The sequence below is a fragment of the Drosophila kikkawai genome, chromosome X (assembly GCF_030179895.1).
Source record: "Drosophila kikkawai strain 14028-0561.14 chromosome X, DkikHiC1v2, whole genome shotgun sequence".
Taxonomy (NCBI): domain Eukaryota; kingdom Metazoa; phylum Arthropoda; class Insecta; order Diptera; family Drosophilidae; genus Drosophila; species Drosophila kikkawai.
In genome coordinates this window covers 9,284,715-9,301,665 of record NC_091733.1, presented here as the reverse complement: position 1 = coordinate 9,301,665, position 16,951 = coordinate 9,284,715, and the positions used below count along the sequence as shown (strand labels likewise).

The following is a 16,951-nucleotide window of genomic DNA, read 5'->3' as shown; positions in this document are numbered from 1 at the left end:
ACGTTAAAACGTACCAAACTATGCGTCAAATTAGCGTTGAAATGGAACGATGGGAAAATGGCACTCGAGAATTTAATTCTAATTTATTTCGTCAAAAAAAGCTTCCCAGCGCAAAATTTAAATCAAGCCACCCCGCTTTCAAAAATTTGATGTTTGTTATGAGAAAAATATTTATTTCCAAATTTGCAGTTTTTCATTTGCTTTCGATTATTCGATCACATCGCCATAATCGATCACATCGCGTGCGTGATCATCTGTTTGTGGCAATTGAAGAAACAGTGTGACCAACTCGCCCGAGAGGAATTTTCCCGGGAGGAGCAGGAATTTGCCAGCTGTGCACGTGAAGTCCGAAAGCTGCGAAACAGGCTAAATCTGTGATCGAATCCGGTGAGTTTACAGGGTATTTCTGCGTCCTTACCACGTGCCATAACATCCAATTCGCTTCTCCCTCAGAAATGTCCAAGGCTAAGGGTAAGAAGAAGGAGCGCTTCGACGACAACGACGATGACGAGCAGTTGGAGAAAGTGGTGACGCAGGAGAAGAAGGCGCCCAACAAAAAGGGTGGCGGAAAGAAGGGCAAGCGAGGCGGCGGTGGCGACTCCGGTGATGAGGATTTTGCACCGCCAAAAAGCCGGGACACCGAAGACCTGGAGAGCATTGCCTCCTCCACGCAAAGCAAGCAACAACAGTCGAAGAAACAGCCCAAAAAGGGCAAGAAGGGTAGGAAGAACGATGACTGGAGCGACGAGGATGAGAAGCCAGTCAAGGCTTTGGCCGTTGACGAGGATGAGGACGAGGATGAGCCACCCCAGGCCAAGCCCACTGGCAAAAAGCAGCCACCGCCCAGCAAGAAAAACAAGAAGAACAAAAAGAAGAACGATGATTTCTCCGATGAGGATGAGCCGGAGCTGGATCTTGGAGAGCCCGATGAGGATGAGGAGGAACTGCCGGCAGTGATAGCTGCCAAGCCCGCCTCCAAAAAGTCCAAGAAGAAGCAGGCGCAGCAGCAAAAGAACAAGTTCGCCATGAGCGACGACGATGATGATGAGGATCTTGAGCTCGAAGAGGATCAGGATGAGTCCGAGGAGGAGCACCTGCCCATTAAGCCCGCTGCCAAGAAATCCAACAATAAGAAGCAACAGCAGAAGCAGAAATTCGCCGCCAGCGAGGATGAGAATGACCCAGAGCCAGAGGACGATGAGCAACCCGAAAAGGAAGTGGAGGAGCAAAAGGCAGAGGAGGCACTCAGCGAGCAGGTGGCCGCCGTGACGCTCAAGGAGAAGTCACCATCAGTTCCTGAACCGAAAGTAGAAGTAGCCCAGCCCGAGGAGAAACCTGAGGAAGCTGAGCCGGAACTCGATACCGAAGACGATCCCAAGTCCGAGGAGTCCAGCAAGGAGGCCAAGGAGAAGAAGCTCACCCACAAGGAGAAGAAGAAGCAAAAGAAGCAGCAGGAGTACGAGCGCCAAATGGAACTAATGACCAAGAAGGGCGGTGCCGGACATTCCGATCTGGACAATAACTTTACCATGTCTCAGGTGCAGAAGAGCGCCGGCCAGCAGGCTGCCTTGGAGCATGCCGTGGACATTAAGATTGAGAATTTCACCATCTCGGCCAAGGGTGAGTCATTCCCAGGTAATTTTCTAAAGACTTTTCCTCACCTCTCATTCCCCTTCCAGGTAACGATCTCTTTGTGAACGCCAACCTATTGATTGCCCATGGCCGCCGCTATGGTTTGGTTGGACCCAACGGACATGGCAAGACCACCCTGCTCCGTCACATTGCCACCCGTGCCTTCGCTATACCGCCCAACATCGATGTGCTGCTCTGCGAACAGGAGGTGGTGGCCACCGATAAGACGGCCATTGAGACGATCCTTGATGCGGATGTGCGTCGCACCAATATGCTGAAAAAGGCCGATGATCTGGAGAAGCAGTTTGCTGCCGGCGACTTGACGGTCCAGGAGGAGCTAAACGATACCTTTGCCGAGCTCAAGGCCATTGGAGCCTATTCGGCGGAGGCCAGGGCTAGGAGAATCCTTGCTGGTCTGGGCTTTAGCAAGGAAATGCAAGACAGACCCACCAACAAGTTCTCCGGCGGCTGGCGCATGCGTGTCTCCCTGGCCAGGGCCCTGTATCTGGAGCCCACGCTCCTCATGCTTGACGAGCCGACGAATCATTTGGATCTGAACGCCGTCATCTGGCTGGATAACTATCTCCAGGGCTGGAAGAAGACCCTGTTGATTGTATCCCACGACCAGAGTTTCCTCGATAACGTGTGCAACGAGATCATCCATCTCGATCAGAAGAAACTGCAGTACTACAAGGGCAACTACTCCATGTTCAAGAAGATGTATGTGCAGAAGCGTCGCGAGATGATCAAGGAGTACGAGAAGCAGGAGAAGCGTCTGCGCGAGCTCAAGGCCCATGGCCAGTCGAAGAAGGCGGCGGAGAAGAAGCAGAAGGAGTCGCTCACCCGAAAGCAGGAGAAGAACAAGTCCAAGCAGCAGAAGCAGGATGAGGATGAGGGCCCCCAGGAGCTGTTGGCCCGGCCCAAGGAGTATATTGTGAAATTCCGTTTCCCGGAGCCATCGCAACTCCAGCCACCCATTTTGGGTGTCCACAATGTTACCTTCGCCTTTGCCGGCCAAAAGCCACTCTTCATCAAGGCTGACTTTGGCATTGACCTGACCAGCCGCGTGGCCATCGTTGGGCCCAACGGTGTGGGCAAATCCACGTTCCTCAAGCTTTTGCTCGGCGAACTGGAGCCGCAGGAGGGGGAGCAGCGCAAGAATCATCGCCTGCATGTGGGCCGCTTCGATCAGCACTCCGGCGAGCATCTGACGGCCGAGGAATCGGCGGCCGAGTATCTGCAGCGTCTGTTCAACCTGCCGCACGAGAAGGCGCGCAAGGCTCTCGGCTCCTTTGGTCTAGTCAGTCATGCGCACACCATCAAGATGAAGGATCTGTCCGGTGGCCAAAAGGCACGCGTTGCCCTTGCCGAACTCTGCCTGAGTGCACCCGATGTGCTCATTCTGGATGAGCCTACCAATAATCTAGATATCGAGAGCATCGATGCTCTGGCGGAGGCCATTAATGAGTACGAGGGCGGCGTCATCATTGTTTCTCACGACGAGCGTTTGATCCGCGAAACTGGCTGCACTTTATACGTCATCGAGGATCAGACGATCAATGAGATTGATGGAGAGTTCGATGACTACAGGAAGGAGGTGCTGGACTCGCTGGGCGAGGTGGTCAACAATCCCAGCGTGGTGGCAAATGCGGCTGTGCTGCAATAGCCCCTTGGAACACTTAACCACTTCAACATCTCGTCGGCCGGCTAGCCCTCTGTTAATTGTTCAACTGTTTAATGGTTTATAGTTAGTTAGCCTTTTTATACCAACCAATCTATATATATTATATACAGCAACAAATTGTGACAGTAACAAATTAAAACAAAAGAAATGTGCTAAAGTTTTGGGTTTATTAAGATTTTAAGATGAGTTTTGGGGGGACTTTCTGGTACTTTAGCATGAAAGTTCACAGTTTCTGATTCATTTTCATATTAATTAACATTTTTAACAGCCCAAAAACCTTGGTTTTCAGTTCGCAGACTGATTTTTCAAGAGGCAAAAGCAAAAAAAAAAAGGTAGTTACAATAATAATAGCCTAGTTCCTAAGCCTAAAGTACAGGAGAAATCTCTCTTAACCACTGCGATAGAAGGCCTTCACATTGTTGATGAGGTGGGCCATTCCATTGTAGCCATCCGTATCGAAATCGATGTTCTCGCCGCCAAACTCGATAACCTGCAAGTTGGGGGGGATGCATTAACGTAAAAGACTTTTCCCTCATAAGCCAAGCATCTACTTTACCTCTTTGGCCCTGAGGGAGTCGGCGCCATGCGGCACTCCAATGACCTCCACCCAGGCTCCTTCGGCGGCGCCCAGTTCGCCCGGCAGATTGATGCGCAGCTTGTGCTTGTCCGTGGAGCTGGCCAGCAAAGTGGTCCCAGCCACGCTCTCCACGCACACCATTATGCTCACCGTCTGGCCGGAGAACTGCTTCAGCATGCCGCCATTGATGATTGAGCGGGGATCAAAGGGTTCCATCATCTTGATGCAGTTAATTGGGTTGATTTTTGGCGAGGTAAAGAAAATTTGCTAATTTCGTTGGAAGATGAAATGCAGTAAACAAGAAAGACCGCCAAACAGTGTGACCGCAGCAGGCAGGGTTGTTTTTGGGTTGCCAGAATTATCGACATCGATAACTATGTTGAATAATTATTAAAAGTGAGCAAAATGTTTTAAAATTGTAAGATAATCATTAAATATTGATTTTTTTCACTTATAATGATTACATTCCCTGGAAATAACGTAAATTTTCTTTGTTATACCGCATTTCGCCTCTGAAAACCGTCAGATCTAGCGGGCAAACCACTAGATCGGCAACGCTGTCTGCCAGAAATATCGATAGCTATGTTGAAAATGCTTGGAATTTTGGAATATTTAAAATCAAATAACAGATTTGCCATTCTTCTAAACAAAGAGATATTGGTTTATTAAAAAATAAATTCAAATAAAATAAATAAAATTCCTTCACCTGGGCATCATCATCATCGATAGTACTGGACTATCGATAGCGGTATCGATAGCTAAATCGCTATTTTCTCAGCGCAAGTTGCGTGCCGTGGGAACAATGACGACGAGCAGTGCAGCAGCTGTTGCCTGCTAATTGGAAAATTAAACAAATCCCGCACACACCACAACGGACGGGCAGAAACAGGCCGCGTCGCGATTTTGTGAGTTTCGTGTGAAGTTGGGCTAATTGAAAAGCGTCGCAGGAGCCCTCCGCCTCGGCACAACACACGCAACACCCGAGCGAGTCGAACTGAACCCAGCCAAGAGGCAACAAAAGTAGTTTTTTTCGTAACACCAAAGTTTATACTTTCGTTTTCGTAATAAAATATATCGCAGTGCGGCAGAGAAATAGCGCGAGAGCGAGACCGAGTGGGGGACAAGGAACTCAATTTGTAATTCTCCAAAATTCTAAAATCAATTCCAGCTACATTTGATTCGCTCGTAGTTTGTTTTCGGCCCAAAAGCGATACGCGCACCCGCATGCAGCTGCTGTTGCAGGATGGCGACGGCGAGTGAACTGGGAGCGAATATGGCCACGACGGTGCGCCTGCCCATTGTGGGCATGACCTGTCAGTCCTGCGTGCGCAACATCCAGGAGCATATTGGCCAGAAGCCTGGCGTGCTTGGAACCCGTGTCCTGCTGGAGGAGCAGGCCGGCTACTTTGACTACGATCCACAACAGACTGATCCCGCCCGGATAGCCAGCGATATCGACGACATGGGCTTCGAGTGCAGCTATTCCGGGGAGCAAATAGACCAGGATAAGGCGACTGACGGTGGTGCTGGCTTGTGGACCAACATCCGGGTGGTGGGCATGACCTGCCAGTCGTGTGTGCGTAATATTGAGGGCAATATTGGCACCAAGCCCGGCATTCTCGCCATCGAGGTGCAACTGGCCGCCAAGAATGCCCGCGTCCAATACGATCCCGCCCAGTTAACACCTGAACAGATAGCCGAGCTCATTGATGACATGGGCTTCGAGGCGTCGGTGCAAGCAACAACAACAACAACCTCAACAGCGACACAATCCACCACCCCAAGTCCTAGGTCGCCGCCTAGTAGAAGATCACCACGAAAGAGTCCAGATCCCGTCCAGCAGAATGGCAATGCCGTTGCCATACCCGTGGAACAGGAGCTGTTGACCAAGTGTTTCCTGCACATTCGTGGCATGACCTGCGCCAGCTGTGTGGCCGCCATCGAGAAGCATTGCAAGAAGATCTATGGCCTGGACAGCATACTGGTGGCTCTGCTGGCCGCCAAGGCGGAGGTCAAGTACAATGCCAATGTCCTGACGGCGGAGAACATAGCCAAGTCCATTACCGAGCTGGGTTTTCCCACAGAGCTCATCGACGAGCCGGACAACGGCGAGGCGGAGGTGGAACTGGAGATCATGGGCATGACCTGCGCCTCCTGCGTCAACAAAATAGAGAGTCATGTGCTGAAGATCAAGGGCGTGACCTCCGCCTCCGTAACACTGCTGACAAAAAGGGGTGAGTTTGAAGGTTCTTTATTCACTAATCCTCAATGGTTTGTCACACATTCCAATTATGGAATGCATGCCACAAGTGTCCGGTTGTAAAATCCTGAATGCACTTATTCCCTATATCATTCCCAAGTTCCGACAAGTGTTGCGCAATAAATGCAGGCTTGAACTCCCCATAAATGGCGAGGCGATAGCACCTGAAACGGATTCGTTTATCACTTGGTGACATCGCACCTGTTGCGGTTTATTTTGCACCCAGCAACACCCACAACTGGGAGAACTCGATGAAAAATAAAACTGCAAATTCCGCTCAATATAAACCCTTGAATAGGGTTTCAGTTGTTGCAATTTAAAGCTTGTAATAAGTCTGCTTTTGAGATTTCTTTGAAACTAAATAAACATTTATCGGCTTACAAAGAATAATTCAGAAAAGAAAACTTTTCTGGCGAAAAGAAATGTCTAGGCGAGGTGACCCTTTGGAAAGAGTACTCCCAGTTGCCCCAATTTCTTTTGTATTTTTAACAAAATATTAAGTAAATATGATTTTCGAGAATAGCAACAGCTGCCTAGGGGGCGGACGGGGGGCGGAATCGGTGCAAATATTTCCTCTGTTGTTCGTTCACAATTGACAATTTGGCCCCGCCAATTGTTTATTGTAACTGATATATACACGCTTTACTTTATGCTCTTTGAAACGGGATGGGCTGGAATCTGGAATGGAGGGATGGGGATGAGGATGTGTGTGGGGAGGGGCAGTTGCGGACGATAAGAAAGTACTAAACACACACATACACTGCACTATGCTTGGAGCAAACAATGGCGACTAGATTAAAGTGCTTTGATCCGAGTTGGTGTGCGTGGGCACTAAAGTTATCTGGAACAGCCGGAGAGCCAGAGCCGGGTGTCGCCAAAGGGCAGAGGGAATGTGTGGGAGGACAGTGATTTTGCATATTTGCACTAGGGAAAATTAAGAGAAAAATTCCATTAATTGATATTCAAAGTTCTTTAGTAGAGATTTATGTTTTAAGATTTTATTTAAATACTAAAAGCCAGTTGGGATTATAAGAAAATTATTTATTTTTTAAGGTTTACCAATTCAACAAAGACTCATTTGCTGTTCAATGAAAATATAAATAAATAAATGAGAAAGATCAATAAACGATTACAGGACAAAGAACAAAAGCTCAAGATATCTACTATGTGTATGTGTGGGGTGTGTCTTTGTAACATTTTTGAATACAAATTAAATTCAAATTTAAATTTAAATTAAATTAAAATTATAATAAAATGAAATAAAAATTAAATTAAAATAATATAACAATTAAATCAAAATTAAATAAAAATGTAATTAAAGTTTTATTTTAATTAAAATTATATTAAACTAAATTTAAATTAAGTGAAAAAATTAATTAAAATTATATTACAATTAAATCAAAATTAAAAAAAAAATTAACATAAAATTAAAATTAAAAATAAAATTATATTAAAATGAAATTAAAATTAATCACAAAAATTAAATTAAAATTATATAAAAATTAAAACAAAATTTAATAAAAATTACATTTTAATTAAACTGAAAGTATTTATTAAAAATTATATATTTATTGACGGCAACATTTCCCATTTACCTTTACCAACTAGCACTTAAAGCCTTGAAATTGAAAGTCCGCTTTGCCAAATCAAAACAAAACAAAAGTGAAAGAGATCAAGCTCTCACACCCAAAATAATAATACATACACAAGTATATATATTTTATATATACATATTTATTCACGTTTGAATACAACAACTACTAAATGAATCTGGCTTTTGTCTGGAAGACTGCTCTCCTCTCTTTTTTTCCTGAGTTTGCTGGAGCTGCTCTCCCTGCTCCGCATGCGTGACCACGAACTCCACTCACTTCCACTTTCTGCACTGAAAGAAAATAGAATCAAGTCAATTAAAATAAATAATAAAAAAAAAAATTAAATAAAAATAAAGAAAAAAAGGAAATTTAATTTAAATTAAATATAATTAAATAAATAATTATTTTCTTAAATAAATAAAAAAATTAAATTAAAATTGAAATATTTTAAGTTTTTTATAATAAATATAATTTAAAAAATAACAAATAAATGTAAATATATAAAACATGTTTATAATAAATATAATTAAACAAATAAATTTAAATATATATACACTTTTTTTATAATAAATATATATAACCTTTTTTTATAATAAATATAATCAAGCAAATATTTTTTTTTAATAATTAGCATAAATATTTTCTAATAAGAAATACTGTAAAATTTATTCCACTTCTGTTTTTTGTTGTTATAATGTTTTATTCATTGAACCATAAATTGTTCCCTATTTTTTTCCTGTGCATTTTCAGTTTCATTCACCTTCACTTTGATTTAGAGTTGTGCTCTTTTTTTTTTTTGGGGCTTGTCTCGCAGATCTCCATTTGAAATCAGTGGCCGGATTATGCAATATAAAATTCGCTCAACTAATGTTTGATCACACATTCGCTTTATGTTCTGGTTGGACCCAAGGAAATCCGTTGGCATACCTTAATAATTATTCCGCTATTTATTAATATATTTACCCCCCCGGTAACTTACCACGTTTCACCTTTTGAATTGAAAATTTTTGCATGGCGTACGTGAGCCGTTTCAAATAGCAAGAGAAAAAAAAACAGAGTTTCATGAATAAAGTAGAGCTTAATAATTATGATTGCAATGAAACTGGTTTCGGTTTCATGGATAAAATCACTCGATGGAGAAAATCGTCAGCGAAAAAAACGTATATATAAAATGGAAACCACTTTGAGACTAGAAATGCAATCTATTCAGAGCAAAAAATGAATAAATAAGTAAAAATCTTTGGTCTAGATACCATTTTTCCCTCGATTAGTCAGAGAAGTTCCCTTGATAATCATTTGCTGCACTTGGCCATTAGCTTTAAACTTAAACTTAAGCTGAAAATATTGTTAGTTGACTTTGCTTAAACACTTAGTTAACTTAACAAAACTAACTTGTTGGTTCGGCTTCGACTTCTTGTTGTGCTTCCTTGTTTTCTTGGCTCCACTTCATCGGTAGTCGGAATTGGGCGTGTAAACTGTTGGGCAAAACATATGTTTCCTCCCGATTCTTATCGGCCGGCGATAAGTGCACGACAACAGCAAAAACTACGAGCAATCTCACAACGAATTGAAATTGTTCTAAAATTGTAACAACAGCGATAAGGGGGTAGCCAGTCAAGCGAGTCAAGAATTAAAAAAGGAAAGCTTGAATATATAAATCGAAATCATTATCAGTTGGCATGCATTCAATTAATTTCTATCCTTAAAATATTATAATATTAAAACCAATCAAAAAAGAAGAAATCTATGGTTTTTAAAGTTATACGACTGAGCTTCTTTACTTGTTTATTTGAATTGAATAAAATGAAGAAAAGATTTAAAAAAACATGTTTGAATTATTAATTCAAGTTTATGAAGCCTGTACTCAGTTTTTTGTTTTGCTTTTTATTCATCTCTGGCAGCTTGATTCATAGCAATTGGAATGTAAACAAGCACACGGCCCACAAAAAAAAAAAAAAAACTCCCATCATTTATCGAAGATCGATCGTTGCGCGGAGGAGTAAACCCATCGATAATTAGCAGTCAATTGTCACCCTTGGCCATTGCACTCGATATCTGTTTGGGTGTGTGATCAGGGCATTATGCTGCCTAATCCTGGCCCGATTTTGCACACGACTCTATAGTAGATAATAATGTCCAATGGTGTCCATTTGCTGACCCGCTAATTGAACGATAAACAATGATATCATGTGTTCTGTCGGCCCTTCGTATCTGGGAAGTCGTTCAATTTCCTTATATAGTAACTTGTTGATATTCATTTAGATTACTGCAAATTACTGGGTCCTAAAATAAATTACTTAATAAAAAAAAAAAGTATAAAAGAAGGAAAGAGGGGATTTTTTATACATTTTCTAGGGGTTTTCACATGCATTTCGTGGAGCATCTTATTTTCCTAGGTTATTTTTTTGTGATGAGTAAGCTCTGATGATGTTGGAGGAGAGTTCTAAAAAGTTTATAAACTTGTGCATAGTTTATATATATTTTGTTATAATAGAATAGAATCTTATATATTTTTCATGTCTGATTAATACAGACATATAAATTATCTACTTTCTGTGATTTTACATTAACTCTGGAAACATTAAAAATTTGTATAATATTTATAATACATAAATTAAGTAATTTCTGTGATCTGAAATTAACTCTGGATATTATGAAAATTTTTTATAATATTTTATGTTAGTTAAATGTTTAATTTGGAATCTTAAAATTGAAAATATCTTCTGAAACGCATAATGCTTCTTTTGTTTATTAAATCTAGTTTTTGGCTTAGTTGTTACTCAACCCATGCACTTTATTTACTTAAAATATATTCAAAGCCTCACTTGACTACCATTTGATATGATAAATGCACTCGCCTTTTAAAGCTCTCATTATAATAACGCACACATGCGATTTCATCGAGTCATGCTTGCCGATTACTAGTCGCGCTTATCAGGAGGGACATGTGGGTGCTTTCCTTCTTTCCCGCATAATGAAAAATGCCTCATACGCTTTTCTGGGCTACTGGGAAAAGCAATAACATGACGATGAGACCTTCGAGGGCGGGTGAAAACATGCACAACAGATGACAGCAAGATCGGTGGGTTGGTGGGTAACATGCTAATAATCAGCGGCAATAACTGAAGGTACATGCGAATCATACACACACATACCCACACACTTGCGACGAAAGTTGAAAAGTTTAGCTATGTTATCTTATCGGGAGCGATGAACCCACTAACGGGGTCCCCAAAGGCTTCCAGGCCTTAGAGCTCTAAAGCTACACGGATATTTATTTAATTCACAGCGCCTGCATGTTTTAGTTTTTAGCCACATGGTTGACTTGTCTATTATATTAGAGTGGACCTTTAAATTATATAAATAAAATAATTAATAAAGTAATTTTTACATGATATAGCTATAGATATGATGAGGGTTGGTTATGTTTTTTTTCTTGTCCCTTTATTATACAATTTATATATCGTTATACAATTTATCAATCGCAAGATAGTAGATAGAAAGTTGTTTTTTATCAAAGAACATTGTCCGCTAAAGAAAAAACTGTCCTTTTGTAATACCATTTTGTTCTAGTTATATTTATTTAAATTTTTTTTTAAATAGTTAATGTTGTTTTAATAAAAATATGTATAAAAACTAGAAAGTGTTTTTACTTATAAGTATTACGATACCTCAAGGTCACTTGTCCGCTTAAGAGAGAACATTATTAAAAGAGCATTGACCGCTCAAAAAAGAATTGTCCCTTCATAATACCATTTGTATACTATTTACATTTATTCAAATTTGTATGAAATAGTTAAAGTTCTTCTAATAGAAAATATATATAAAAACTAGAAAGTATTAGAGTATTTTACCATACCTCAAGGTTTACCTTTAGGTTTAATCAATGACCTGCAAAAATTTCAGAATATACACCAGGTTCTTCACAATGCAAAACACATTAGGGTATACTCGTAATACATACTCTCCTCTTGCCAATCGATTTTGCAAATGGAAATCAACTAAATCCGGTTTAACGCTCCAATTTCAATACCAGAATCGAGCCGGCTTTAGCTTGCAACCTCTAGAGCTTCCGTCCTGTCACTAGTTTTTTTTGTATTTATTTATTTGTTGTACACATTTTTCTCTCCGAGTGAATTTCAAGCACATGCACAGGAGTGGCCATAAAAATGATAAGCCAGAAATTGTGATGAAATTCTTAACAAAAGCAAGATATAGTTGCTTAATGAGAAGATGTCTTAACTATATAGGGGAAAATACCTTTCGAAGTCTCTTCTGGAAAAAGATGTTTTGTTTTTAATGCTAGAAGACCACTTCCTCTATGAGAACATATACAGAGAACATTTAAGATCATCTAAAATGAACTTTCCCTAGGAGCTATATCAGGGTAATTGGCCCCAATTTGATGGCCAACACTGTAGACTTGTATGTAATTGTAATTGATGCCAGGCAACAGCAGCTTTCTCTATTTTTCTACGACTGGTTCTGTAATCGAACAAGTCTCGTTTTCAGCTTTAAAAATTAACTGAAATAACTCTGATATAAATAAAGCATTAAATCGAACTAAATTTAGTTAATTTAATTAATTCAGTATAACTTTTTATTTTAATCTAGATTTATAGCTTATTTATATTTGGAACTTTTCTTCTACAAAAGGCAGAAAAGTTCGATTTCATGATACAGTGTCAATATTTAATGTTAGGACCGATAAAAAACTAGATATTTGCGATTAATATGCGATAAATTAATATTCTCTTTGAAAAACTGGTGTCAAAGAAAAGACCTAAAGTTGAATTTAATACAAAAAGTTGTTAAAAATTAGGTTTTTAATGTATATTCAATTTGAAAAATATTTTGAATTTAAAAGAAGAACAATTTTAATACAATTTTCGGTTATATCGATGTTTTTCGATATTATTAATTCCGTTATAATTTTAAATAAATATATATATATCCAAGATACGATAATTTCAACCTTTACAATACAGAAAAAACTAAAGTTATTATTTAAAATATTAACAATGTAATATAAATTTAAAAAACAAGTAAATAAATAAATAAATATTTAAGTTTTTTAATTTCTAATTCCTAAATGAATCCAAAAAACTCTCTTAATAATAATAATTTTTGTTTACCTTTTTTTTTTTAGGAAAATTCCGTTACAGCACAGAGGACACGGGTCCCCGCAGCATATGCGAGGCCATCGAGCGACTGGGCTTTGAGGCCAAACTGATGACCGGCCGGGACAAGATGGCCCACAACTATCTGGAGCACAAGGAGGAGATCCGTAAGTGGCGGAATGCCTTCCTCGTCTCCCTGATATTTGGCGGACCCTGTATGGTGGCCATGATCTACTTTATGCTGGAAATGAGCGACAAGGGTCATGCGAACATGTGCTGCATCGTGCCGGGCCTGTCGATGGAAAATCTGGTGATGTTCCTGCTCTCCACACCGGTGCAATTCTTCGGTGGCTTCCACTTTTACGTGCAATCGTATCGGGCCATTAAGCATGGCACCACCAACATGGACGTCCTTATATCCATGGTCACCACCATCTCGTACGTGTACTCCGTGGCTGTGGTAATAGCGGCAATCCTGCTGGAACAGAATAGCTCCCCCTTGACCTTCTTCGATACACCGCCCATGCTGCTGATCTTCATCTCCCTGGGCCGCTGGCTGGAGCATATTGCCAAGGGCAAGACCTCTGAGGCCCTATCCAAGCTGCTCTCCCTCAAGGCGGCCGATGCCCTGCTGGTGGAAATCTCACCGGACTTTGACATCATCAGCGAGAAGGTTATATCCGTGGATTATGTACAGCGTGGCGATATCCTGAAGGTTATACCCGGTGCCAAGGTGCCCGTGGATGGCAAGGTTCTGTATGGCCACTCCACTTGCGATGAATCCCTGATAACGGGCGAATCCATGCCGGTGGCAAAGCGCAAGGGATCCGTGGTCATTGGCGGTTCGATCAATCAGAATGGTGTTCTCCTTGTGGAGGCCACCCACACGGGTGAGAACACAACGCTGGCCCAGATTGTCCGCCTGGTGGAGGAGGCACAGACCAGCAAGGCACCGATCCAGCAACTGGCCGATCGCATTGCCGGCTACTTTGTGCCCTTCGTGGTTGTTGTCTCGAGCATAACGCTGATCGGTTGGATTATTATTGGTTTTGCAAATCCCAATCTTGTGCCCGTGGCCATGGAGCACAAGATGCATATGGATCAGAATACGATTATCGTTAGCTATGCCTTCAAGTGTGCTTTGAGTGTTTTGGCCATTGCCTGTCCCTGTGCCCTTGGCCTGGCTACGCCCACGGCAGTTATGGTGGCCACCGGAACGGGTGCTATCAATGGAGTGCTGGTAAAGGGTGCCACGGCGCTGGAGAATGCCCATAAGGTGAGTGTGGGATTGTAGAGCTTAACCCTCTAGAAAAAGTCTTATTATTTTTGAAAATCTAGAAATTGAATTGAATTTTATGAATATTAATGTATGCATTCCCCCTTTTTCTCCCTCTCTTAGGTCAAGACAGTGGTCTTTGACAAGACTGGCACCATAACGCATGGCACTCCCATGACCAGCAAGGTCACTCTCTTCGTGCCCGCCCAGGTGTGCAGCCTGGCCCGTGCCTTAACCATCGTGGGAGCTGCTGAGCAAAACAGCGAGCATCCCATTGCCTCCGCCATCGTCCATTTCGCCAAGGAGATGCTTAATGTCGGGACCAGCTTTGGCAAGAGCAGCAATTTCCAGGCAGTGCCCGGCTGTGGCATACGCGTCACCGTCTCCAACTACGAACAGACTCTGCGACAGGCCTGCAACGCCGAGAGAATCATCAACTACGAGAACCTGCATCGCAATCAGCCTCATCGACCGGTGCCCGTGGACAATGGAGCCAGCATTGACTACCTGCTGCCACAGAGCAGCAGCAGCGGCAGCAAATCCAGGGAGCTGCTGACCCACCAGCAACTGCTCTCCGACTTGGAAATGGAGGAGCAGGAGCTTCTCACCGAAGATAACCACAAGCAGAAGATCATTGATGGTCCCGAGATCAAGGTGCTGATTGGCAATCGGGAGTGGATGCAGCGCAATGCCATTGATGTGCCGCTGGCAATTAGTGACTGCATGGAGCATGAGGAGCGTAAGGGACACACCGCGGTGCTGTGTGCCCTCAATGGGCAGCTGGTTTGCATGTTTGCCGTCTCCGATATGGTTAAGCCGGAGGCTCATCTTGCCGTCTACACGCTCAAGCGCATGGGCATCGATGTGGTTTTGCTTACAGGCGACAATAAAAACACGGCAGCCAGCATTGCACGAGAGGTGGGCATACGAACCGTTTACGCTGAGGTGTTGCCATCGCACAAAGTGGCCAAGATCCAGAGGATTCAACAGAATGGCATACGGGTGGCCATGGTCGGCGATGGTGTCAATGATAGTCCAGCGCTGGCGCAGGCGGATGTGGGCATTACCATTGCCGCCGGCACAGATGTGGCCGCCGAGGCCTCGGACATTGTCCTCATGCGTAACGATCTGCTGGATGTGGTGGCCTGCCTGGATCTCTCCCGTTGCACGGTGCGTCGCATCCGTTACAACTTCTTCTTTGCCAGCATGTACAATCTGCTGGGCATTCCATTGGCCAGCGGTCTCTTTGCCCCCTATGGGTTTACTTTGCTGCCCTGGATGGCATCCGTGGCCATGGCCGCCAGTTCGGTGAGCGTGGTCTGCTCCTCACTGCTGCTGAAGATGTACCGCAAGCCCACCGCCAAGACGCTGAGAACGGCGGAGTATGAGGCCCAGTTGGCGGCAGAGAGGGCCGGCGGTTCGGAGTATGAACTGGACAATCTATCGCTGCATCGGGGATTGGACGATCTGCCCGAGAAGACGGTGGCCAGGACGGCCTTCAAGCGATCCAGCCAATCGCTTATCTCGCGGATTTTCATGCACGGCAATGGAAGCAGCGGCGGCGGTGGCGGTGGGTTGTCCTTGGCGGATGGCAAGCACCATGAGGAGGGTCTGCTGGATCCGGAGGAGCAGTACGAGGATCGACCCAAGATTATCAAGAGCCGATATCATACCAGTGACCGGGACCTCACCGAGCTGCAAAAGCTGTAAAGGGGGGAGGAGGGCCTCCAGGACGACCTCAAAATCGACATAAAATTTGCAGTAAAATTGTGAAAATTATAAAGCGGGCATTAAAATGAAACTAGAAACTATGCAGAGAGAGAAAGATAGAGAGAGAGAGAGAGAGAGAGAGAGAGAGAGAGAGTGGGAATTATAAGAACCTTGTACATATATGCAGGCTATTCCTTACCTAAGTCTAGTTTGGGAGAAATTTGTGGGGTATTTTTGGGCATCTCTTCAGTACGTATATATTGCTCAAAGACCAGAAATTAATTTATATTTTAGCCCAAAAATATCCTTTGCTTTCTCTCTGGTATTTAATTTTTGGGTGGATTATCGGACCTAGGTCAATATGGATATTGTTTAGGGGATTCCCAAAAAAAAAAACAAAAACAAAAGCAAATATTGTTATTTCTATCCTTACTTCAAAGATATATAAGTTACTGTTTTTCTTTGTCATAATTATTATTATTCATTATTATTATTATTATTTTTTTTTTTTGTTATCGTAAGCTAAATACTATTATTAAGTTTAACTGAACAAAGGCACAAGGCGACATCAACCAGAAGCATCATTATTGACCTATTGTTACTTATTGTTAATAATAAAAACAAAAATAAAAAAAAGACGAAGAAAATCGAACAATCCCCGAGAGAGGGATATAATATCCTTGACCCCATATTGGCCTTAAAAACAAAACACTTGTAAGACAATTTGGGCACAAGTATAAAATATATATAAAAAAAATAAAAAAAAAAATATATAAAAAACAAAACGAGCCACATTCTTTATATGTAACTTTAATTTTTATATACAACAAAAGAAAGAGATAAAAGCATTGTTATTGTAAATACAAATAAAACGACAGAGAGATATACAGAGAGGAGAGAAAATCCCCATACCGGCAAAAAATTGCATAGTTTTTTTTATTATTTTTTATTGGTTTTTCTTTCATTTACAGGAATATAAAATAATTTGAATAAGAGCTTGCAGAAATGGTCTCAATCGTAATGATCATTCAACTTCTCTTGCAGAGAAAGCAATAGGAAACTAAATTGGTAATTATAGGGACTTTATGTCTGGAAGTTTC

At 42.1% G+C, this 16,951-nt stretch overlaps 3 protein-coding genes across 3 annotated transcripts; 2 read left to right on the top strand and 1 right to left on the bottom strand.

Moving 5' to 3' along the window:
• The first annotated feature begins 142 nt into the window (after window positions 1–142).
• On the top strand, window positions 143–3,473 carry LOC108079267 (ATP-binding cassette sub-family F member 1). Its single transcript, XM_017173558.3, has 3 exons — window positions 143–387; window positions 454–1,620; window positions 1,680–3,473. Exons 2-3 carry the CDS (start codon window positions 456–458, stop codon window positions 3,296–3,298), a joined length of 2,784 nt encoding a protein of 927 aa, XP_017029047.1. The 5' UTR covers window positions 143–387; window positions 454–455; the 3' UTR covers window positions 3,299–3,473.
• Window positions 3,465–4,228, bottom strand: RPA3 (Replication protein A3). Its single transcript, XM_017173559.3, has 2 exons — window positions 3,873–4,228; window positions 3,465–3,806 (listed from the first exon to the last, which is right to left on the bottom strand). Exons 1-2 carry the CDS (start codon window positions 4,110–4,112, stop codon window positions 3,705–3,707), a joined length of 342 nt encoding a protein of 113 aa, XP_017029048.1. The 5' UTR covers window positions 4,113–4,228; the 3' UTR covers window positions 3,465–3,704.
• Window positions 4,229–4,675: 447 nt separating this feature from the next.
• On the top strand, window positions 4,676–16,744 carry ATP7 (copper-transporting ATPase 1). Its single transcript, XM_017173543.3, has 3 exons — window positions 4,676–6,127; window positions 12,895–14,141; window positions 14,265–16,744. Exons 1-3 carry the CDS (start codon window positions 5,137–5,139, stop codon window positions 15,849–15,851), a joined length of 3,825 nt encoding a protein of 1,274 aa, XP_017029032.1. The 5' UTR covers window positions 4,676–5,136; the 3' UTR covers window positions 15,852–16,744.
• The last annotated feature ends 207 nt before the right edge of the window (window positions 16,745–16,951 follow it).